This window comes from Furipterus horrens, unplaced genomic scaffold (assembly GCF_987537825.1).
Source record: "Furipterus horrens unplaced genomic scaffold, mFurHor1.1.pri manual_scaffold_4, whole genome shotgun sequence".
Taxonomy (NCBI): domain Eukaryota; kingdom Metazoa; phylum Chordata; class Mammalia; order Chiroptera; family Furipteridae; genus Furipterus; species Furipterus horrens.
The window spans coordinates 28,921,763-28,945,515 of record NW_028327174.1 but is presented as its reverse complement, the minus strand read 5'-3'; the positions used below and the strand labels follow the sequence as shown (position 1 = coordinate 28,945,515).

At 39.4% G+C, this 23,753-nt stretch overlaps 1 protein-coding gene across 2 annotated transcripts; it reads right to left on the bottom strand.

Moving 5' to 3' along the window:
* Nucleotides 1-1,010: 1,010 nt before the first annotated feature.
* On the bottom strand, nt 1,011-21,822 carry MGST1 (microsomal glutathione S-transferase 1). Of its 2 annotated transcripts, none has more exons than XM_090275465.1 (4): nt 21,720-21,822; nt 13,749-13,906; nt 10,187-10,281; nt 1,011-2,057 (listed from the first exon to the last, which is right to left on the bottom strand). In XM_090275465.1, exons 2-4 carry the CDS (start codon nt 13,872-13,874, stop codon nt 1,811-1,813), a joined length of 468 nt encoding a protein of 155 aa, XP_090131591.1. In that variant the 5' UTR covers nt 13,875-13,906; nt 21,720-21,822; the 3' UTR covers nt 1,011-1,810. The 2 variants fall into 2 exon arrangements, with proteins under 2 accessions (XP_090131591.1, XP_090131592.1); XM_090275466.1 differs by lacking the exon at nt 21,720-21,822 and adding an exon at nt 16,664-16,683.
* Between the last annotated feature and the right edge of the window lie 1,931 nt (nt 21,823-23,753).

Below are 23,753 nucleotides of genomic sequence, written 5' to 3'. Positions count from 1 at the left end.
ACCTTCAAAAAATGTTTGAGGAAAACTACAGACCAGACAGTGTAAATAGGTTGCCCAAATTTAAATAATGGGGAAGGGGAGAAGAAAGATATTAAGCAGGCATATTCAGTCCTTGAATTTTGGACTTGTCACCTCTGAGCTCATGTTTTTTTTCATTAATTACACCACAAAGCTTTCCTGAAGTCAACACCCAGGATATGAAAAACAGCTTCTAACATTAGGAAAAGAAGTGAAATTTGTACAGAATTTCCCATAATCAATTGTCCACATGTTTTGTTCATGGACTTAAGAATTATGCAAATTATGAAATCTAAAATATTACACAATAACTTTTCTCTTGTTTGGTAAACCTAAATGAATAATTTTAAGAACCACAAAAAGCACTATTTAAGAAATATACATTTAAAATTAAAACTAATCAAGGGATAGAAACAAATAATTAATATAAATTAGATAGCAAGTATAGGAAAATATTACTTTAAAAGCTCATACTTAATTAAAAAGGTTTAAGTAGACATGATTCCATTTAAGACAAAAAATCTAAATTTGTGTGGATATGTATGTGTTCATAGGTTTGTAAACTTATATAATTTTTATAAATTTTTATGTTTATATATTTATATTTTTATGTAGAAACCAAATGAACATCATTAGATGCTAAGCCCATTAGGTGAAAGTTTATTGGAGAACAGGATTCGCAAATTCTCAATTTATTGGCCCACATATGATTAGACAGATAAAAAGATACCTTTACAATTGATAAATCTGGTTGATAATACCATACTAAATTGATCAAATTTAGCACCAGCAATAATGGGACATACTGATACCATATGCCTACTGATGTGCTATAACGTGAAAGACACAATATCATAAAAAAATGTTTAATCTGAATCTAAAAATGAGAAAATAACAGACACAACAAAGCCAGATCAAGGGTTATTCTATAAAAAACCAGTCTATACTCCTCAAAAATGGGGAGGTTGTAAAAAAATAAAGAAGAAAAAAAATTAAAGAATCTCTTTTATTTTATTGAAAACTACATACACAAGATAATAAAATGTGTGGTTCTTGTTTGATTCTTGGATCAGAAATAGTGCGGTTATAAAGGACTTATTAAGAAAATTTAAATATGAATTATACATATTAATTAATATTACTTTACTAATATTAAATTTCTTGGGTGTGATAGTGGTATTGTAGTTATTTAGAGATTTCTTGTTCAAAGGAAACACATGGTGAATTACTTCAGAGTGAAGTATATTAATATCTGCAACTTACATTCAGATTGTTCACAAAAAAACATTGAGTAATACAGCTAAAGCAAATATGACAAAATGTTGAAAATTAGTAAATCTAGGTGAAAGACATATAAAGGTTCATTGTATTACTTTTCCACTTTTCCTTAGGTTTGAAACTTTTGAAAATACAAGTTGAGAAAGCTAAAATCAAATAAAATTATTCTTTAAATTATTTCATATGCTTATTTCAGCAGTACTGAAGTACTGGTTTTTTCATACATGCACTCACTCTTTTTATAGATTTAAAATATGAAATGCTTAATGAATGTTACAAGTTACAATCAAAATTTACAGCAAAGTCCTTCAAGAATAAGACAAAAGATTTAAGTATTACATTAAATTTCTAGTACAAATAAAACAAGAATATTGGTGATGTTACTCTTCAGACTAGGCTTTCCCCATCTTAAATTCTGTGTTCCCTCCCACTTAAAATCTTAAAAAGTATTCATTATAAATTGCAAGTACACAATTCTTATAAAATAATTGGATGATGAGTTGCATGATTCTCCTTATAGGTACAATCTATTCTTCAGCAACCAGAAAGCCATTGAAAAAGTAGCTCCATACCCAACAAAGAAAGCCAAAGCGCGATTTGGCTGAGGAAGGGGTAACAAATATGCAATTGTGTGGTAGATCCGGGATCCAACAAAGAGTCTGAAGTGCAGGATAGCTGTAGAGAGGTCTGGACCACTTAAGGAATACAGAAGGCCAATGCCAAGAAATGGCACAATATTTTCAAGGTCATTCAGATGGGCCCTGTGGAAAAAGATGACTAGTGAAATACTAATTTTAAAATCAGCAGAAATATACTCATTTTTCCCTTTCTTCTACAACTAAATATAAATATCAATGGATCTTAAAAATTATAACAGAGAAGGCATTTTGCACTTTCAAGAATATTAAATCTGCATCTAAATAGTAAAATTCACTTCATTTTTTGTAGATAGGAAATACTTTTTCTTCAAGGGATGGTACAATAGCAATTCAAGATTCTTCTTATAAAAAGTCTCCCACCCAAAGGAAGATAATCCTTTTTGGTTATCTTTCTAAAGACTCCTCCCTCACTTCTGTCAATCTGCAAAATGGTTACTGAGACAATCCTTGATCATTCACCCAAACCACAGGTTGCCAAGAATTAATTTACCAATTTAATATCAAGAATCTCATGCTTTCAACATCCAAATAACAGAATACATAACTAGCCTTTCCAATATGGGTAATATTTTAGTCAATGTATCCTCAAATTACAGAAGTAATTAGCTAAGTGAATGGGGCAAATTAGAAAGAATACACAAAAATGATACACAACACAAAGAGAGATATGTTCCCTGAGTTTTATCTTTATACCACAGCTAGAAGAAAATAAAAAGCATGGTTTAGAAACAAGTTTTCCTCCAATTCCTGGCACCTTGGTTTTCTCTGGCTAGGAGTACGAATACAAAGCACATTTGTTATTGATGATATTTTTTTAATTGGAGAGAGAGAGAGAGAGAGTTTTATTGTTCCACTTCTTTATGCATTCATTGGTTGATTCTTTTATGTACCCTAACCAGGATCGAACTTGCAACTTTGGCATATCAGGATCATGCTCTAAACAGCTGAGCTGCCTGTCCGGGGCTCGATATATTTTTTAAGTACTTATTTTTAAAATATCTGATGTACCTGTTTATGTCTCCAGACTTAAAACTTGCTTTAGAACCTACAGTAGAAATTAAGATTTTATAGAATTACAGCTATTGATATATATTTCAAAATGAAAAATATTTGTTTTATGTTACTCTCTTCTCTTTCAGCCAAAAAAGGAAGAAAAGAAAAGAAAAGGAAAAAGGGGATAGGGACATGCTGTGAACTCGGTGATCACCACTATCTTCCCCCTCCTTTCCTTTCTCCTGTTTTGCATAGATTATCTCTAAGGTTGTCTGACAGGGATGTTGCCAACAGAGAAGTATGAAGAAAATGACAGTTATCAAGAGAAATAATGGTTTTGAAAGATTTAAATAAAGAACAAAAGCAAAGACAGAAAGATGAGTGTCCCTGCCCTGTATTTCATGGAACGACCCAAGGGCTCCTGAGAGTAAACTGGGAAAGAAAGGACAGAAATAGTATTTTCTACTAAAGAACAGCCTTCTTCCTCAGGGGTATTTGTCTTGGTCCTCTGAATTCCGCTGGACCGCAGATAAATCTTCACTTCCAATTGTGGGCATGTTAGTTTTCTCCCTTGCAACATTTTAAAAGAACAGATTTTTCAAATTTGGGGAAGAATCTTTAAAAGGAAGACCCTGCAGAAATCAACTCACTTCTAAGCCTGTATTCAGTGTTTAGAAAACAGAATTTAGTCTTAAAACAGGGTAGAACACCAAGAACAATAAGGGATAATAAGATTTAGTGGGAGTAGAGGGAAGGAAGGTCAGGGACAAGGCTTCCTTTGACCTTAATGGCCTCTTCATGGTTTCTGACCTCCCCTCCCTCTTAATTTTATTTTTCTTCTTCAATGTTTTTTCCCTGTCCTCAGCTTTCAAAATATTCTCACAGATAATATTCCATATAATCCTGGAAAGGCCTGTTTTCAACAGACCCTCATACTATTTTTTGATTTATGCCATTTTATATGTTGTACTTTTTAGACCCTGCTGCAAGCAGACACTTACCCAGCTCTCCCAGAGAGTACCTGCTGTCATTCAGTATCACCCTTGCACTGTAACCCTTTCCCTGCTCAAACAACAGAGCTCATCCTGTTGTGGCAGCTTCCTTCATTTTCATGTCTAGACAGCTACCGAATGTATTACTGGTGGCCATCAGTCTTTCTAGCTGGGTCTATTCGCCCACTCTATGATTCATGTTCCCATTTTCCTCTCTCTTTTGGACAAATGTCCCTTGGTATCTGTGGCTGACCTTCCCATTAACCCTGCTCTGATGTTCATGTCGCTCCAGTCATACCTCTCTGTCTCAGATCAGAACCACTTGGATCTCAGTATTAACCTGCCCGATGCCAGAGTTGCCATATGTCTTTAAGAGTTGTCAGGGTGTGGCCAACCACAAAAGAAGTTTCACACCAGATTTCCTGACTTCCTTATCTCAGCCAAGGCTCTTCCCACTCAGTGTACAGCACTGTGTCCAAATTTCCACAAAGATATGTTCCCCAACTGACGTAATCTCTCCTCTCTTCTTCCCTTTTCTAAATCTTAATATCCTTCAAACTCTTCCTTGATGAAATACTCCTAAATACCCTAGGAACTTATACCTCATACCCTACAACTTAACATCTAATGGCAGACTGCTTTATATTATTCTCTAATTATTAAATGCATGTTGATCTTATTTTCAGGGAAATAATTTTAAAGTCTTCCAGAGCAGGAACACAGTGTTAAAGCCCTTTTGTGTCATCCCAGTAGAAGTGACAATGACAGGCACACAATGATCTCTCAATAAATGCTTGTTCGAGCGTCTCGTTCAGCTCCTAGCCTGTGGGTCGTCAGGCCCTTCACATAATCCCCCGCCAGTGTCACCTAAACTCCGCGGAACACTGAGAGTGTTCTTCACCTTTGAAGCTAGTATAGCCTTAATGTTGAACCCAAGCCCTTTCTTAAAATGATTGCCTTTATTTTTCTAGCTGCCCCGATTACCTTACGGCTTGCTTTTTATCTTGTTGTACTAAATGTATATGGTCTTGAATTCTTTCTAGAACAGTTCTAGAGATGGAATTAAATAAGTACATATGTAAAATATTTCCTAATCACCACTGATTTCTGTCTGTCTGGAATGTAAATAACTCATTTTATTAGGCCACTTAGTCATTTCAACACATATTACCTTATATTTTTAATTAATTGTTCCATATGTGTATGTATTAATTTTCTCGATATTGTATACCTGAAAGCATAGCTTTTACTTCATTTGTAGCTTTATTAAGTCCCTGCCTTTGGAATATGCTAATATACAGCTTTGCAATTATATGTGCAAGTAGTTTTAAAAATTATTGTTTTAAAAAGTCTAGTGAATATACTTAACACTCTTTCCCTGAAAATTATCTCCAAAAGTGAGCTATTATTAGGAACGTTGGATAGGGTCAAGAATGTCTCAAAAAGCACAACTGGAAACTGGACACCTCGTTTTCCTTGGACTGTCTCCTCTCTTGCCATAGTGAAAAGCCAGTGTCTGACCACCAGGGGGTGCTGTGCACACAGTGGCTGCACCTCCTGAAGGACACTCATTTCACAACTATGGTCAATTATTTGCTGTTCACAATCAGACTTAGATAATGGAATTTTCTTTTATAAGTACAATGCCATGGGGCTAGGAAGGTGAAAGAACTGGGCAGGAAGGGAGAGTGGGGAAGAATTTCCAGCTCACTCTTGAAATAGAGAAGTAAACTCTTTTTTTTTCTCTCTGTCTCCACTTCACTCTCTACCCATACTCCCCAAACTGCGGGAGAGTCGTCAAGTACACTCATGATGTTTCCTATCTTAACTCTGCATCACAAAACAGAATATCTGCCCATTTAAGTATGGCTAGAAAAACTCTTCATTGTTTAATTTTATATAATTTTATTTTTTCCTTGAATATGCCTAGAATTGTGCCAGTTTGGATGAGCATTAGAAAATACTAAATGAGAAGATGGCATATAAATTTTATGTTTCACATGTTAGAAAATAGTGATTCATGGCTTGGCAATGCAATTTCAATACAAAAATTTTGCTGGGGAATCAACCAAGATGGCAACATAGGAGGCTTTGAACTCCCCTCTTCCCAGAGACACACTGAATGTACAGCAACACAAGGAGCAATTACCTCTGAAATAAATCCAGAAACTATCTGAGCAACTCCTATATGTCCCGTGAATTAAAAAAAATACCCTCATCAAAGTAGGTAGGGAAGGCTGAGAGACACTCTGACCATAAACTTCACCCTTGGCATAGTGCCATACCGTTAGGAGGGAACTCTCAACTTCCAGCTTCTTCCTAAGGATTAAAGAATCTGGACCCCACATTTAGCACCCAACTTTTAAGACTCCCACTCTCACTTAACGGATGGGCCCCCAAAGCATCTAAGCTGTGAAAGCCAATGAGCCTTGAGTCCATGAGAACCACACGACTATAGTAACAAAGAAGCAGCTGTTTCCGAGCACATAAGCACATGCTAAGTGAGGCTATGATTCCCAGGAATCAGCTCAGCAGGATCAGGCAAAATCGCCATCTCCCAGGCTTTTCCTGAAAAAGGTCCGTCTGCATACTTGAAAGCTGCTGCCTGTCAGTCAGGTCTCTCATTCAGCACACATCTATGGGTTGGCTGTAATCCTCTCTGAAGATGGGGAAGCTGGCGCATGCATCCCTGCTACCCACCTGTAGCCCACTCCAAGTCTCCTGTATATCTGCCTGGAAGGAGCTTGAACACACTTCTGTGCCCCAATTTTTTCACTTCCGCAGGATGGATGGGTCCCCAGAGGGCCTGGCTCTAAGAGCCAATACTGTGTTTCCCTTCCTGAGTCCCAATAGCAAACAAAGGCAGTCTTAACCAGTTATCACCAGGAGCTCAGCACAGAGAGAAGAGGTAAAAACACCCATTTCCCTTGATTTTCATGAAAGGAATCCAGCTGCTTACTTGAAAAGCTGCTACCTGAGGGTCAAACTTCCAATTTAGCGTACACCTAAGGGCTAGATTTGATACTTCCTAGAAAGAGGATGCCAGCAGACACCTGCCCTGCTTTTTTACCCTTTAGCCAGCTCCAAGTCACCGGTATCTTTCCTGGGAATAGCTTTGCGCGTATCTGTGTCCCAGCACAAGGGACAGGTCCCTGGATCATCCAGCTCTCATAGCCACCAGGGCTTCCATTTAATAAATTTTGTTGGGAAAAAATGGATTTTCAAAGGCAAAAAAGAAAGAAACTGGACCTTATCTTACACTGTATATAAAAATCAACTCAAAATGGATTTAAAAATTGCACATAAGATCTGAAATCATAAAACTCCTGGAAGAAAGCATAGAGAATAATCTCCTTGACATGGGTTTTGACAATAATTATTTTTAACACCAAAAGCAAAGGCAGCACAAGCAAAACAAACAAACCCACAAGTGGGACTACATCAAAATAATAAAGTTCTGCTCAGCAAAGGGAAACATCAATAAAATGGAAAGGCAAACTATCTTAAGGGGGGAAAATATTTGCAAACCACATAGCGGATAAGGGGTTAATGCCCAAAATATACAAGAAACTCACACAACCCAATAGCAATAAACCCCCAAATAACCTAATTTAAAAATAGAAAAAGGACTTACTTTTTTTTCCAAAGAAGACATACAAATGGCCAACTGGTACATGAAAAGGTGCTCAACATCACTAATCATTAAGGAAATGCAAATTAAAACTATTACCTCACATCTGTTAGGATGGTTATTGTCAAAAAGGCAAGAATGACAAAGGCAGGCAAGGATGTGGAGAAAAAGAAACCCTTGTACACTTTTTTGGGGGGAATGTAAACTAGTACAGCCACTATGGAAAACAATATAGAGAGTCCTCAATAAATTAATAACAGATCTACTGTTAGCATCGTGTTTAGCTAAATACCAAGGAAAGACAGCCAAGGGAACCAGACATTGAGTTTAATAAACTGGAGAACATAAGCCTGCTTGCTAGCCAGGAAGCTACAGCTTCACGCCCCAGGGGATTACAGCATCCTCACTTCCTCCTTCCTGTGGGGAGAAGGGGGAGGCAGGCACATGCACCAAAGAAGTCAAAATGGTGCATGGGAAGTGCTTGACCAAAGAGGCCTGCCAGTCTAGCCTGGGGAAAAAGGGACTGGTTTGGAGATGCGCCCACCCAAAGCCTGCAGAAGCTTGGGAAGTTCATTGGACATTTTGAAAAGGCACCTGGTCCATCTCACATCCAAACTAATATTAATCCCAGGAAACAAAGAAGCTTCGCTTACCCAATCTGTGATGCTTTAGCCGGTTTGTTCATGCACTAGCTAGCCTGAGAGCACATGACCATGTGGGCAGCTACTGAGTCCACAGCAGATGGTGTGGGCTCCTAAAGGACTAGGCTCTCCAGCAGCCACGTGGACTTTGCCACTGGAACATCCTGGAACAAGCTAAGCTACCAGGATGGGGAGGGACTGAGGCTGCATAGCAGCTGCCTATGCGCTCAGGGGGACTGTACTTTAATATGGAGCAGAGACTAGGGACACTGGCTTTCGTCTCAGCCTTGCTGAGGACATGGTTAGGCTATTTCCATGGTGGGACAGACGGAGATGGGACATTGAAAACCCAGGGGCCAGCTTCTATGTCCACACGAAAAAACTTTGCCCACCACAATCTCCCAAGCCTGGGCGCTAGGATTGCTTCCTTGAGATCACATGGAAAAACCTAATTCCCACCGACCATGCTATCATATAATCCAACAATCCCACTCTGGGTATATATGCAAAGGAAAAGAAAGCATTGTCTTGAAGAGATGTGTGCATTCCCATGTCCATTGCAGCATTATTTATAACAGCCAAATAATGGAAATAACCTGTATTTAGCAATGAGTGAATAGATAAAGAAAACGTGGTATATACCTACAATGAAATATTATTCAGCCTTAGAAAGGAAATTCTGTCATTTGCAACAACTTGAATAAACCTGAGGGCATTATAATAAGTAAAATAAACCAGACAGAGAAAACCAAATATTGTATGGTATTACTTACATGGGGAAAATTTAAGGGAAAAAAAAAGTCAGACTTATAGAAATAGAGAAGTGGTTGCCAGGGATTGGGGTGGGAGGACAGGTAATAAGGGGAATTTTATAAAAGGGTATAACCTTTCAGTTAAAAGATAAATAAAGTCTGAGGATCTAATGCATTACATGGTGACTGTACTTGACATTGTATTATATAATTGAAATTTGCTAAGAGAGTAGAACTAAAAATGTTCTCACTAAATAAATAAATAAATAAATAAAAGGTGTAAATATATGAGATAATAAATGCATGGTAATAAAATTAACTTAATGGGAAGAATACTTTCAAAATGAATGTGTACACCAAATCATAATGATGTATATTTTATTTATTTATTTATTTTTTCGAAAGCGGGAAAGGAAGAGAGAGGGAGTGAAATGTTGATGTAAGAGAGAAACAGATAGGTTGTCTAGTACATGCCCCAAACCCACAACCTAGGCACATGCCCTGACCAGGAATCAAACTGGCAACCTTTCATTTTGCAGGACGATGCCCAACCAACTAAACCACATGGGTCAGGGCATAATGTTGTATACTTTAAATGTCTTCAAATTTCATTTGCCAATTACACCTCAGTAAAGCTGAAAAAATTCATTTACCTGACTTTATGACAAGGATTAAGAAATATACCTACAGAATAAAATTCAATGTGCTTTTAAAATAAGTATATTAATTATATTTTTAAGAAGCTGTGTAGATGATATCTTGGCTTATTGCTTCTCCCTGCTCATTGAATTCTCAGTACATTAAACATAATATCTACAAAGGAGAGAGAGATAGGAGCAATATATCCCACGTTCACATTTTGAATCTTATGCAAAATACCTAGTTTTCATCCTTTTACATAAGTTGACAGTCTCACCTCTGGAGAAAGATAACAAAATTGCAAAAACCTACCATTATTATTTTACCTCATACCTATCATTAGTTTTGATATATACCTGCACAGAACAAAGTCATTAACCCCAACTAAGTGCAGAGAAGTATAGCAAAATTGGCAATAGGTGTAATTACAGTGATAGTTGAAGACTTCTAGATCCCTAATTTTCTGTAATTATTATATGGACTTACTTTTCTTCCTTCTTCTACTATACTCCAACATCATTCCTGAACTCTTTGACCAAAAATTATCAACCAAGTAAATAATGTCAGGAGACAGGGGGCTTACCTTCGTACACGTTCCACTCTGTCATCTACCCGAAGATATTTCTTGGCACTTTCTCCTTTGCCAAGGCTTGCACAGTCTTCTGGGTTCACAAAAACCTATTCCAAAAACCAAGGAAATATCTTTCAAATACCAGAAAACACCGCGGTATTCTATCTAAGTTATTTTCATTTTAACTGAAGAAACAGGCATCCAGAATAGCCCTACCGAGAGAAAATTTAGAGCAATACATCAGACATGGGGAGAAAAGAGCATCTATAGTTTAAGTCTGAATTTTTATTAATAATACAAAATTTTTTTGAAAAGAGAAGCATAAATAAGAACTTAAATAAAAACCAATGAACAAAAATGGTGAAAAGCAAAATAAAAAGAGGGCATAATTCAAAGTCATCACTGACTATCATTATGGTGAACCGGCATTTTTTCACAATGATATTCATGCACCTTCTTTCAAGGCCATTAACATTTCCAGTTCATTGCTCATCTGGAAGTCCTAAGTTTACTTGCTAAAGATATTAGAAAAGCAAGGGGCAGAACATGTATTTTGTACTTTATTAAGATATGTGTACCTATTTACTTTTTCTAATTAACTGGAGCTTTGGGTTGAAAAATATAGTGAAATATAAGAAGTTGATTCCATTCCTATAAATACCAAGTACATGTTCTAGGGCATACAAGGTCTGTCCAGAAAGTATCCAGCCACGTGTTATGAAAAATAGATATATTTATTGAAGAGGATATAAGAAACGTTGTGCATGGGACAATGACGCCTCAGTCCCCTTCTAAGTAGGCACCTTGGGGCCTCATGCAGTTTTCCTCATGCAGTTGCCATCAGCTGCACCACAATATTTTCCTGAATCTCGTCAACAATCTGAAATCTCTTCCCTTTCAAAGGTGATTTTAGTTTTGGGAAAAGCCAGAAGTCACAGAGTGCCAAATCTGGGCTGTAGCGGGACCGAGTTACTTGCGTGATTTGATGTTTTGCAAAAAAACTCTGCATGAGACATGATGCATGAGTGGGCACACTGTCATGATGAAGCTGCCTGTCATCATCAGTTGCCCATAGCTGTGGCCATTTTCTTCATATTACATCTCTCAACTGATGAAGAACACTGAGGTAGTACTCCTTATTAATTGTTTGTCCTGGAGGGGTGTACTTGTGATGGACAACACCTTCCAAATCAAAAAACACAGGTAACATGGCCTTGATCTTGCTGCAACTTCCATTGGGATGACTGGGCCTTTGTTTCCAGAACATATGTGTAGCCATAGACCCATAATTCATCTCCAGTTATGACCTTCTTGAGAAAATCTGGCTCACTGGTAGTGATTTGAATCATGTCATTAGCAACTGCAGCATGATGTTCCTTCTGCTCTGGTAGCAGAAGCCATAGAACGAATTTTGCCACAACATGTTTCATGTCAAAATCCTGCATCAAAATCTCTGACACAGTAGTTTTTGGAATTCCTAGGTCAGCTTTAGTTCTCGCACTATTGCAGATCTTTACTGATTGCAGCCTGTGCACATTCAACATTTCCAGGTGTTCTGCTTGTTTCAGGCCTTCCAGAACATGGATCACTTTCAACAGATTCTCAACCATCTTTAAAGCATTTGTGCCACGCTTTTATTTGCATTGCACTCATTGCATTGTCCCCAAAAGCCTTCTGAATCATCCAAATAGTTTCTGCAGAGGAACGTTCAAGCTTAACACAAACTGATGCAGGTTTGTTGATCTACTCCCTCAGTCATTTTGAATGCGACAGCCACACAGTGCACACGCTCACTCAATGGCATCTACCACCCCCACTGACTAGTACAGTGAAGTCGTTATTGTTCACACAGGCACATTCCAGTCCACTCACCTTGGCTGCCAGGTTACATCAATGTCCTGCAAACCATTCTTGTTACATTAAAAATGGCTGGACTTTTTCTGGAGAGACCGCGTATGTTTATGTATTCCTTTCTGTAATTATTATGCTGTTTGAAATGATTTCCCCATCCCTTGAAACTTGAAATATGCACTTAAAAAATATTTAAGTTTGGTCCATTGTTTAATAATTCATAATAAATTAATAAATAAAAACATGAACTATAAAATTAGCCTTAATTTAAGCTCAGAAATCTCATAAATAATATAACATTTTTCTTTATGTGATATGAGTATTTATTTCAGATAAAGATGTTAAGGAGACTGATGGGCAGGAATGTAATACAGTATCAGTTCTTGACATCAGGTCATCTATCTTGTTCCTAAATAAATGTCTGGCATACACTAGATAGCCAATAAATATATTTTAAGTAAATAATTATACTATGATGGAAAGTATGAGATTTATGTTTAACCAAATATGAACTTGATTGTCAGCCTCACCCTTTATTGATGCGAAACCTTGGGTAAACTACTTTACTCTTCTGACTTTCAGCTCCTCAGCTATAAAATGAGGACACTGATGAGGATCTCACATGATAATGCTAACAATTATGTGAAACAGTTCTATGATCTGGTACATGTGAAGGGCATCATGACTCCTGGAACACATCGCTAGCACTCTACAATTTTGAACTCCTCTGTCCTTTCCTTATAAGACAGGGCACCTTTCTGCTATCCTTGGTGTCACTATGTTTTTGGAGGACAGTGGGGACCTGCTGGTAGGAAGCTATTTTATAGCTTGCTGCTCCAATACCTTGTCCCATTAGAGATTTAAGTAAGTGGGTATATGCCCCATTAAAATGCAAATATCCCTGGGTAAGGAATTACACCTCCAGACAGTACAAGAAAATACCTTAACAAGTACTGTGACCTCCAGATTAAAGCAAGACTCTGACGGACAAAACTCAGGACAGGTATTGAGAGAGAAATAAGTGGTTTTCTGAAAAAAGAAATTACTGAATAGGGTACAAGGGCCACACCACTGAAAATCATTTAACTTTGTCAAGGTAGACTTGCTCAACTCCCCTCACTGTGTCATACACCTTGCTGGAATATAGGATATGTGCTCCAAATCTTTCTGCCACCTTCTTCATGCCTCCACTTTTTTTCTTTTAAATCATTCTTATAACACTGGGTAGCAATATTATTCACTTAAGAAGTCAGAAGTATACAAAATTCAAATGCCTTGTCCCATAAGAAGCTATACTGTGGGAATAAGGACTTTAATTTTGTCCCCAACAGCTTATCTTTGACCTGTAACAGAGCTGAAAGCACCAGTCAATTATCTGGAAAATGACTATTTTATAAACTCTAACTGGGCAAAATTAACTTCAAAATCACAGATAGTTTCCTTGAAAACTTTGATCTTCCAGAAATCTCATATGCTGAAGTAGCATGACAAAAGGTGAAATCCACAATTAAAAAAAAAACAAACAAAAAACATTTACTAGTTTCTAGAGGAAAGCATCTGTTCATAAATATATCAACTCCATCTGTACTAGATGATTGCATACTTCATTTGCAGCATTAAACAATGTGCCGTTGGACTATACAGGAAAAATGTAGATTAAGAAAATTGCTTTTCAGAATTCCAACTCTTAAAAGTAAGAAAATATACACTTCAAGTTTCTTACCTTTCTTGTCAATCTATAGAATGCAGTTACAGTACTCATTAACATCATTTTTGAAAGAACAATTGCTGCATAGGAGGCAAAGGCCATGAATACTTTATTTTCCAGTAGCTGGTTAGTGGCAGCCATTTTTTCAACTTTGATCTGGAATCTTCAAAAGACTGTAGACAAGATAAGAAAAAGCAGACATAAATATCCCAAATGTCTTGATGATCACTTGGTGTGTTTATATTGCAGTATTAACCATACTGTTCTTTAAAATATCTTGGGTTACTTACAAAAGAAATAATCATTTTTTTCTAAAATTTCAAAATAAACAGTACTATTTTTTTTTCTAGTTCTATGTCATTAAACTTGAAGACATCAAATGACTAGAATGAAAATAAAAATGTATTGGGTATTACAAGCCAAAAATAAGTAGGAAAATTGCTGTAAAGATAGACTAAAGTCATATTTTTACATCAAGATGAACACAAGCTGTACACAAAAGATCAGAGTCCATGGACTGAGCTCTTCAGAAACATCAAACTATGTACGTAGTAGTACCACTAATGTTTGATTAGGAATGTCTCAAACTTTCGAAACCAAACTTTCAGCTTTCTGTGATTTCAGTAGTATTCAAGTTCTCAGGAACTGAATCCCAAACCCACCATTTGGTTATTAACCTTGGTTGGGAGATTTGGCCTCTCTGAAGCTAAATTTGTTCATTTATAAGATGAGTCTAGAAATAGCTTCTAGCTTATTGGGCTGTTGTCAGAATTTAATTGAGATAACATGTGGAACATACTTAGCACAGCACCTGCCCGTGAAAAACCCTTACTAAAGCTTATTACATTCTTATCATGATCATTACTATCACCATGATCATGGTCATCATTAGTACCAATGCAAGTGAAGAAGAATGGAGGCAAACTAAGAAAGGCTTGCAAATGCAAGGTGAAACTTGGCATTTATGGTACTTTCATTGAAGAAATAAGGGAAGGAGGATTAGTTTTATATAACTCCTTAGGTTCTACTTCCATCTAAAAGATGGAAAGAGTAAACCGAATGTAATTATGTGCTCAAGAGGAAAGCTAAGGTACAGTGGTGATACTGAAGTCAAAGTGGGTAGGAATTTAGGGTAAATCTTAAAATTTAAACTCCTCACATTATCTGATAGCCATGCCTTTTTAGTCTCTTTGTATTCCATTATCAACTCTCCTATCTGCTTCTTCTATCTCTTTCACATAAACACACATATTTTCTCATGCTCACGCTAAAACACTATTTAAGCTGCTTAGCATGGAGTGCAGTCTCTTCTAGGCAATGTTCATTCCTGCCTTGAAAACTCAACCCCTGCATGCAATCTTATTAGAATGACCTCTGTCAGATTCTAATCATTTTATCTATCAGACTATAAATCTATAAATCTATATATCTTTCTCTGCTCTGTTACTGGTCATATAGTTGTCTATGTGCTACTGATGAATGTGATATTAACAGTATACAATATACATATATATTTAATTTTATGCACTGAGTCCAACTATGCCATGTACTTTACGTGCATTGCTACACATAATCTTCATAACTATAATATTATAATTCTCACAACTAGGTCCACTTTACATTTGAAGAAAATGGGAATGAAATATGTGAAGCAGCCAAGCTGCAACACAAAACCACATCTCTGACCACATATCCCGTACACAAACCGCCCTGTACTGTCTCCTTCAAGAGACTGCAAACTGCTCAATTCTGATTCAGCTAACACTGACAGATGTCTGCTCTCTGGCTGGCACTGCTGGTACCCCTTACATCTGTTATCTTCTTTCCTCTTTCAATTATGCTACAAGGTGGGTATTATTATTATTCCCATTTTGCAGATAAAGTGAAGCTTCCTAAGTAACCCCTATTTTTTAAGGGTAAGCCAAATATGCACTCCTTAGAGTCAGGCAAACAGAAATGATATACTGTGGTTTAAAAAAAAAAAAATTGATAAATTACTTCACCTCCACAAGTCAGTGGTCTTGAAAGCATAGGATGTCAGATAAATGCTCCGTGCAAGGTAATACTTTTGGTAACATATAACTTATCGGCACTTGTTCCAGTACTGAAGGGTGAAAGTCATGAATAAGCTGTTCTATCCTTCAGAGCTCAAGTAAACTAATTAATTTAATAAGGGATTCCTAAGAATTATGATTCTGGGAAAGAGATCTGAAACAGTGAAGAAGTTAATTTTTTTTAATGAAGAAAAGTTTATCAAGTAATAAGTTTTGCTACTTAATAATAATTTTAAAACTACAATAGTTTCTGTATGTCTCTACTAACGTCCCCATAATGAAATTTATTTAGCAATGGAATAGAAGTTCAGGGAATGTTTGCCCCTTGGTGAAAATTGGTACAGAAAGAGTAGAGAAAAAGTGGAAGACTTCCATAACTGTTGATAGGAAAACAGCACACCGATGTCAGCAGTTGGAGGAAACAGGCAATGAGAAGCTTCTTCTTTAAAATGTGGAAGTGGGAGCACTTCCAGTCAAGATGGAGGCTCAGGTAAACATGGCTCACCTCCTCACAGAACCACATAAAAATTACAACTAAAATACAGAATAACCATCACAGAACCATCAGAAACAGAGTTGAATGGAAGTCCAACAACTACAGAATTAAAGAAACTACATCCATCAAGATGAGTAAGAAGGGCGAAGATGGGGAACAGGCTCATCCCTCACCCAAATGTGGCGGATAAAAATTTGGGAGGGATATCTTGGGAGCAAGGAGTCCCAGCCCCACACCAGGCCCCCAACCCAGGGTTCCAGTACCAGGAAAATAAGTCCCCACAACTTATGACTGCAAAAGCCAGAGGGGATTGAGTTAGTGGAAGGAACTGCTGGAGCCCCAATCAGTTCCTCTTAAAGAACATACACACACGGACTCACCTACTCAGACTCACTCCCTCTGAGCTCCAACACCTGGGTAACAGCTTGAAAGGCACCAGTGGCATTCAGGAAGGAAATGAAGTGCCTGGCATCAGGGCAAGACTCGGGGACAGCTTTCTCCCAGAGATAATGGTGGGCAGAGGTCATTGTTCCTTTTCTGAACCCTCCCCCAACAAAGCCACAGAACTGGAAGGCGGGCGCATATCTGAGACTCCATTAATGTGGCTCACACTGTTTGTTCTGCCCCAGTGATTCCGAGGCTCTGCCCCACCCAATTTATAGGCCCAGCAAAGTTGTTAACAGTGGCTTTTCCATATGACTGGCTTATCTTTGTTCATGCTTCACATCTTATAAATCCTCTCAAACAAGTAACAGCCAGCCTCAGTGAGCCCCCAGCCCATGTACCTCTTGCTAAGTGGCCCTAGGCCCAGCACTAGCAGCAGCCACCCTAGGTTCACACCTTGGCTTCACATGGGAACCTCCTAGCCCTGCACAAGTAGCAGCCATTTGCAGATTGCTTTGTAGCTCACGTTGGATGGCACCAAGCGGAACACAGAGGGTAGCTAACCTTGGCCTTCACCACCCAGGAAACTCCAGAGTCTGCATACCCAGTGGACAGTCACAATGGAGCACAAACACACTGCCCTGCACATCTGATCCTTCACAAGGTCAGAGGTTGGTGGTCAGCGGTCATAGCCAGTCCTTGCAGAAGACTGGCCTGGGTAAATCGCTCCCATTGACCTGACAAGAGCAATCAAGGCTTAGTTACAAAAGGGGGATGTACTCAGCCCACACAAAGGGTGTACCTCAAGTACCCAGCTTGGGAATAGGGGAGGCAGTACCACTGGACTCTACAGGACACCTACCTATGACATTAGGCCATACTGCCAAGACAGGGAGTCATAGCAGTTCTACCTAATACATAGAAACAAACACAGGAGGCTGCCAAAAATGAGAAGACAGAGAAGCATGGCCCAAATGAAAGAACAGATCAAAACACTAGAAGAAGAATTAAACAAAATGGAAAAAAGTAATCTACCAGAAGCAGAGTCCAAAACAGTGGTTATAAGGACGCTCAAGGAACTTTGTGAGGACCGCAACAGCATAAATATGATTCAGTCAGAAATGAAGGATACACTAATTGAAATAAGGAACAATTTTCAGGGAATCAAAAGTAGAGTGCATGAAACCAAGAACCAAATCAATGATTTGGAACATAAAGAAGCAATAAACACCCAATCAGAACAACAAGAGGAAAAAAAGAATTAAATAAATAAATAAATAAACGAGGATAGTGTATAAGTGGTCTCTGGGACAACTTCAAGCATTCCAACACTTGCATCATAAGGATGCCAGAAGGAGAAGAGAAAGAGCAAGAAATTGGGAACCTATCTGAGAAAATAATGAAAGAAAACTTCCCTAATTTGGTGAAGGAAGTAGACATGCAAGTACAGGGAATGCCAAATAAGATGGATACAAAGAGGCCCACTCCAAACACATCATAATTAAAATGCCAAAGGTTAAAGATAGAGAGAGAATCTTAAAAACAGTAAGAGAATAGCAATTAGTTACCTACAGGGAAATTTCCATAGACTGTCAGCTGATTTCTGAAAAGAAACTTTGCAGGCTAAAAGGGATTGGCAAGAAATATTCAAAATCATCAAAACTGAATACCTACAGCCAAGATTGCTCTACTCAACAAAGCTTTCCTTTAGAATCAAAGGGTGAATAAAGCACTTCCCAGTCAAGAAAAAGCTAAAGGAGTTCATCATCACCAAACCATTATTATATGAAATGTTAAAGGGACTTATTTTAAGAGAAAGAAGATCAAAACTATGAACAATAAAATGGCAATAAATACATATCTATCAACAATCGAATCTAAAAAACAAACTAAGCAAACAAGAACAGAGAAAGAACCATGGATACAGAAAGCATTTTGATGGTTGTCAAATGGGAGTAGAGTTTTTGGGGAAAGGTTGAAAACGTCTTAGGGGTTAAGAAGTACAAATTGGTAATTACAGAATTGCCTTAGGAATGTTAAGTATCACAAATGGAGTAGCCAAAGAACTTATACACATGACCCATTGACATGAACAAAGGTGTAGGGATTGCCTGAGGGAGTATGGAATGCAAGGTGGAGGGGGGCAAGGGGTGAAAAACTGAACAACTGTAATAGCATAATCAATAAAATATAATTTAAAAAAATTAATGTGAAAGTGCACCTCACAAAGAGAGAGTTTCTCAATCACCAAAAATGTGGCTTAACTCCTCTGGCCTGTGGTTTTGGGAGACGGGCCAATGCTGAGCCTCTGGTATCACACCCGGTGGGTCCATGACCCTCCTCTCTGGGACCGGCATCTTCCACTCCTAACATAACCAAGGGCCAGGTGAGGAGGTTAAGGGTAAGATGTTAAGAAATAGGAGTCATTTATAGCATGAAATAAGGTGCTGCTAGTCTAGACTTGTTTTTTCCAAATTTAATTTGCCACTAAATTGCCTTGACCCTGCATCAAGGTTGGGCACTGCACCAGAATGAAATTATTTGAAAGCTTCTTACCAGAAAAGGTCACCAGGAGGAAGGAGCACAGTACAGTGGTAATAATAAGAGTGTAAAATATGAGATGATTTGAGCATTCAAAAAATGAGGTAGAAATAATCTAAGTAAAGCAAGCAGAGAAAAATATAAATTATAGAAAACATTGATTACAATGTATAGCATGTTGTTGCTTCTATTGGCTATCAGTGGTTGGTATAATAGAGAATAGCTCAATCTATCTCACGAGAGAGCAGGGCTCGGTTCCAGGATGTGGCGGTTACAGCCTTTGAGAGGACAAAGGGCAGAGTGTTGAGCACACCCAGACTCTGCACTAGACCGGAGTTCAGGTGGATCTCGACTTTGTCACTTAGGAGCTATGATTTAACTTCTCTGGGGCCTACTTACCTTCCCTGGAAAATGAAGTTAATAATGCTTCCTACCTCACAGGAATCTTGTGAGGATTCAATGAGTAAAGTGGGAAGTACTTAGAAATATACTGGGACCTGGGAAGTGCTCTTTAAGTATTGGGTCAATAAATAGCTTCTACTCTGGAACTGTTCTAGGCACCGAGCATAAAATTTTAGAGTTTTCAAGCTTTCACATTATCTCACTTGATCTGGAAAACTTTACTATAGTCAGAGCAAATATTTGTCTCCACCTTTAATACATAAGGAAACTGAGGCCCAGACAGGTAGAGTGACTAATGTGACCAAATTCACAATTGAGGGACCAGCACTAGAACCCAGTTTTCTCAGGTGTTTAACTTGTGGTCTCTCCACCTTCAGGCTAGCAATTCAAGATTGCTCTAGCCCTTTGGGAGAATTATCTGTCATATCCCAATCCTATCTTGTCCTTCCCTCCCCCGCTCCATCACAGTTGAGTCTTCATCTCTCAACTGAGGAATATTCCTCTTCTCTTTACAGGTTCTTGGCCAAAAGGAGGAAAGTTCTTTTATTCATGGTGGCCTCTTTCCATCAATATTGTGAAACACACAAACAATCTGGGCACACATCCCCAGGGCCATGACTAGGCAGTTTTGTACTCTGTGAAACCAACAGAACACTAGCCCTGAGATTAGGGAAGAAGATAATCCAGGTCCTTTGTTGCTGTTCATGAGTCCTAGGAAGTCCTGAAAGGACTGAGGTGACTGCAGAGCTGGCCTCCTAAACTGCAGAGCCCAGGTGCTGGGAGAAGAATGCCCGCAGCCCTGCGGGGAAGCGGGGGTGCAGCTGTTCTCAGGGCCCTGGGCCTCTCTAGCCTTGATGGTTAACGAACTCCACTCTAAAAACAAGCCCTTAGAAAAATTGTATTTGTCTGCCACAGAGACCGATATGCAGGTGTGAGCCAATTTTGAAGTGGCCAAAGATGGTTAACACACAGTACTTTCAATTTGGACAAGGCAGAGGACAGCAAGTCCCCCAAACTAGCCCAACTCCAAGTTGGAAGCCCACTGGGCATGCAAAAGGTGTGTCTGGCTTGGCATTCACAGCAGGCTAGAGCCCTGAGAACTCAAGGCTATTAGCTGGGGTCCTGGGGCAGTTCCCCTCTGGCGGTGTAACAAGGCTTCATTAGAGCCTACTTGGCACTGCCTTGGAGAGAAAGCAGGGACAGGGAAAAGGACAAAATAAGAGGGGTGCCAGGACTGCTAAGAGGCCTTGGAACTATTTCCAAGGAAGCAGGGAAATGGAAGACACCCTTCTCTCCACCACCCCAGTCTGGAGATAGCAGTAACATCTGAGGCCTTCACTCCCAAAGCAAGCTCCCTTTCTTTTACTCCCCCATGGCTTCCTCCTCCAGATGGGGGGGAGTGGAGAGCCTTCTAGGGAGTTCCAGTCTTAGCTTTCCAATCAACTGGACATAAAAACATCACATGGTCTAACCCCTGTCCTCCTGCATTTTATTATTATTATTATTATTATTATTATTATTATTATTATTATTATTATTATATCAGTGTCTAATCCATGTCCTCCTGCACTTTATTGTTGTTATTATTATTTTATACTTGCTGATGTTTCTCGTGCCTATCAAAGTAAACGAGAAGACAAGTTCTTCAATAGGTACAAAGGCCACTTTGACCATGAGCTTCGGGATTTTACACCCTGAGGGTGAACAACAGTTGCTTCAACTGCAGAAACTGCCAATACAGTGCTACAACTTGCATGTACTTTTTATTCCCCAGAAGTTCAACAGGGCCCTTTCAAAGTGGATGAGAATAAAGAGCAAATGGATCATCACTTAAACATGAAAAGATTACTCTTTCAAGTCATTCCTGGAGTTTGACTACGGGAAAAATTTCCGACAAGGGCACAAGAACGCAACTCCCTCTCAGGAGCGACAGGCTGAAAAGCAAACTGGCAGCGCCTATGTGGAGCGAAGAAGTTGAAGGCTGCAGAAACCTCTCTGGCCTGCACCCGCCACCAGCTTTTCCCCTCCCCGCCCGCCACCCTCTCCCCCCCTCCCAGTGCATCCCCTCCCCGTGCATCCCCTCCCCGTGCATCCCTCCCCTGCACGCACCGTGGATCGCAGCAGGAGCAAGGAACAAGCCAGTCCCAGCAGGCGGTCGCTGAACTGCGGGGACCTGCAAGAAGCACCGGGACCGGACGCAGGCGCCACGCCCACTCTGCCTAATTTCCTGTTAATTAGCTCTCTGGCGCTTAAAACCAGACTCCCAGCCTCGCCAAGCCCCTCCCCTAAATCGCCTGATTTTTCTTTCCCGGGGTTAACCGCCGACGACGCGTTCCTCGTTTTGAGCCCTTGTATTTGGCGCCTGAAGCAGCTCTCCTTCCTGAAATGCCATTTCTCCGATTCAATGGGGCGGAGACGTGAGCGATTGTATAGAAACTCTGTAGCCTCCAACATTTCAAGTATGGGAGTGAGCAAGCAAGGCAAAGGCGGTTAACTTTTATTTAGCCGGAAACAATGTAAAAAGACCTTTATGCTGAATCTTGAAAGCATTAAAAGCTCTATAGAAAATTTAAATCCCTGTTGGGGTGGGGTTGGGGGTAGGGAATACCGATTAGAACTCATTGATAACATTAAGTTCCTTCACTTCCCCTGCACCCGTGCGAGGCAAAGGCTGGCTGACACATGTAAGCCTTTAGTAAAGATCACCCATATGATTCCAAATCTGTGATCCCAGGCAACTTGCTGCCTCACTCTACCCTCTTCTGTTCAGAATCGAAAGTGGAAGTGGAGATTATACTAGTTCACTTCACTACACAATCAGTTCAGTGTGATTTTTACAGGGACACTTAGGGGAACGTTTTAGGAAGACGTAGTTATTGCAACATCAATATCTACATTAAGGGTAGTTTCAAGATTCCTAAACCCACCACAATATTTATGGATCTAGCTTCTGTGGTTTATCTAAGAATGTTCAAGGATTTATGTTTTCAGTCCATGTTACTTCTCTCCTGGTAATACTTCCTACACATTTACCGCCTGCGGTGTGTAATATGCTACCTTTTTTCTTTTTGGTCCTAATGTTACCTCCTTTAGGCTTAAGCAGTGTCCCCAGAACTAGCTGTCTTAGGTTTAATGGACAAGTCCCAGTTCTAACCAAAAAAGAAAATAAGACTTAGCAGTTTGCCCCAGGAAAGAGGAATTCATCACAGGCCTGGGAACAATGTCCACATAAGCATATCAGTAGGAGTAATGGAAAATCTAGCATCAAAAGACATTAGTGCTTCATTTTCATGTCTGTATTTTTTGAAAACTATGTTTATTCACCTATCTTGTAAAAGTACATAGGAACCTGGCTGTAACACTAACTGGAACAGCACAGAATTTAAGATAAGTCTATTCGGAATTCTCACCACAGGATTTTAGTACTACAAGCTTTTAAAAAGACTCCTTCATTTATTATGAGGTGATATGGTCCCTGGCTGGTTTGGCTCAGTGGATTGAGCGTCGGCCTGCGAGCTAAGTGTCGCTGGTTCGATCTTCCAGTCAGGGCACATCAGAGAAGGAAAACTCTGACTCCAAAAAACCTCCGCTGCCTTGCGGCATACCTCTTCAGGGGAAAGGCTAAGGGAGTAAACCCCGACAGAAAATCCGGAGCCGGAGTCCCTAAGGCGGTTTGACGTTGTAGTCAACACCGGCAACTCCTGCGGCGCACCTGAAGCCAAGCTGTATTGACTCAGTCTTTCCCTTGGACCCTTCAGCTGCGAAGAGAGGGGGGGTCTGCTGCATGGGCAACAGCAGACCCTCCATATCACCCTGCCCAGGCTCTGTAGCGTCAGCTTCACTGGAGAGGACACTCCAGCGTCATCGCAAGACGTCGATTCAACACGGGAGGAGACAGATACCATGTCACTCCCGAGTCGGACTGCACAACCATTCTCGGCGGTGCAGATAGACTCTTAAGAAGCTACACCATCGTCTCTCGAGACGGACGGCTGCCGACGATATGGTCCAAATCTATGGATAATGTTACAGGAAAATGTCAGACAGCTATAACTTAAATAATTTGCTCTATAGAGTTCCAGATGAGCAATTCTAACATGCTTTTGAAAAGAAAACGAGCACCTGACTCTGATATGTACAATG

Bases quoted from the DNA above. Each gene is read 5' to 3' on its own strand.
- MGST1 (XM_090275465.1), bottom strand. From the start codon at position 13,874: ATGGCTGCCACTAACCAGCTACTGGAAAATAAAGTATTCATGGCCTTT. The intron at 10,282-13,748 runs GTAAGAAACTTG...TTTTTGGAATAG, and splicing joins TCTATAGATTGACAAGAAAG to GTTTTTGTGAACCCAGAAGA. The intron at 2,058-10,186 runs GTAAGCCCCCTG...CTTTTTCCACAG, and splicing joins AGAGTGGAACGTGTACGAAG to GGCCCATCTGAATGACCTTG.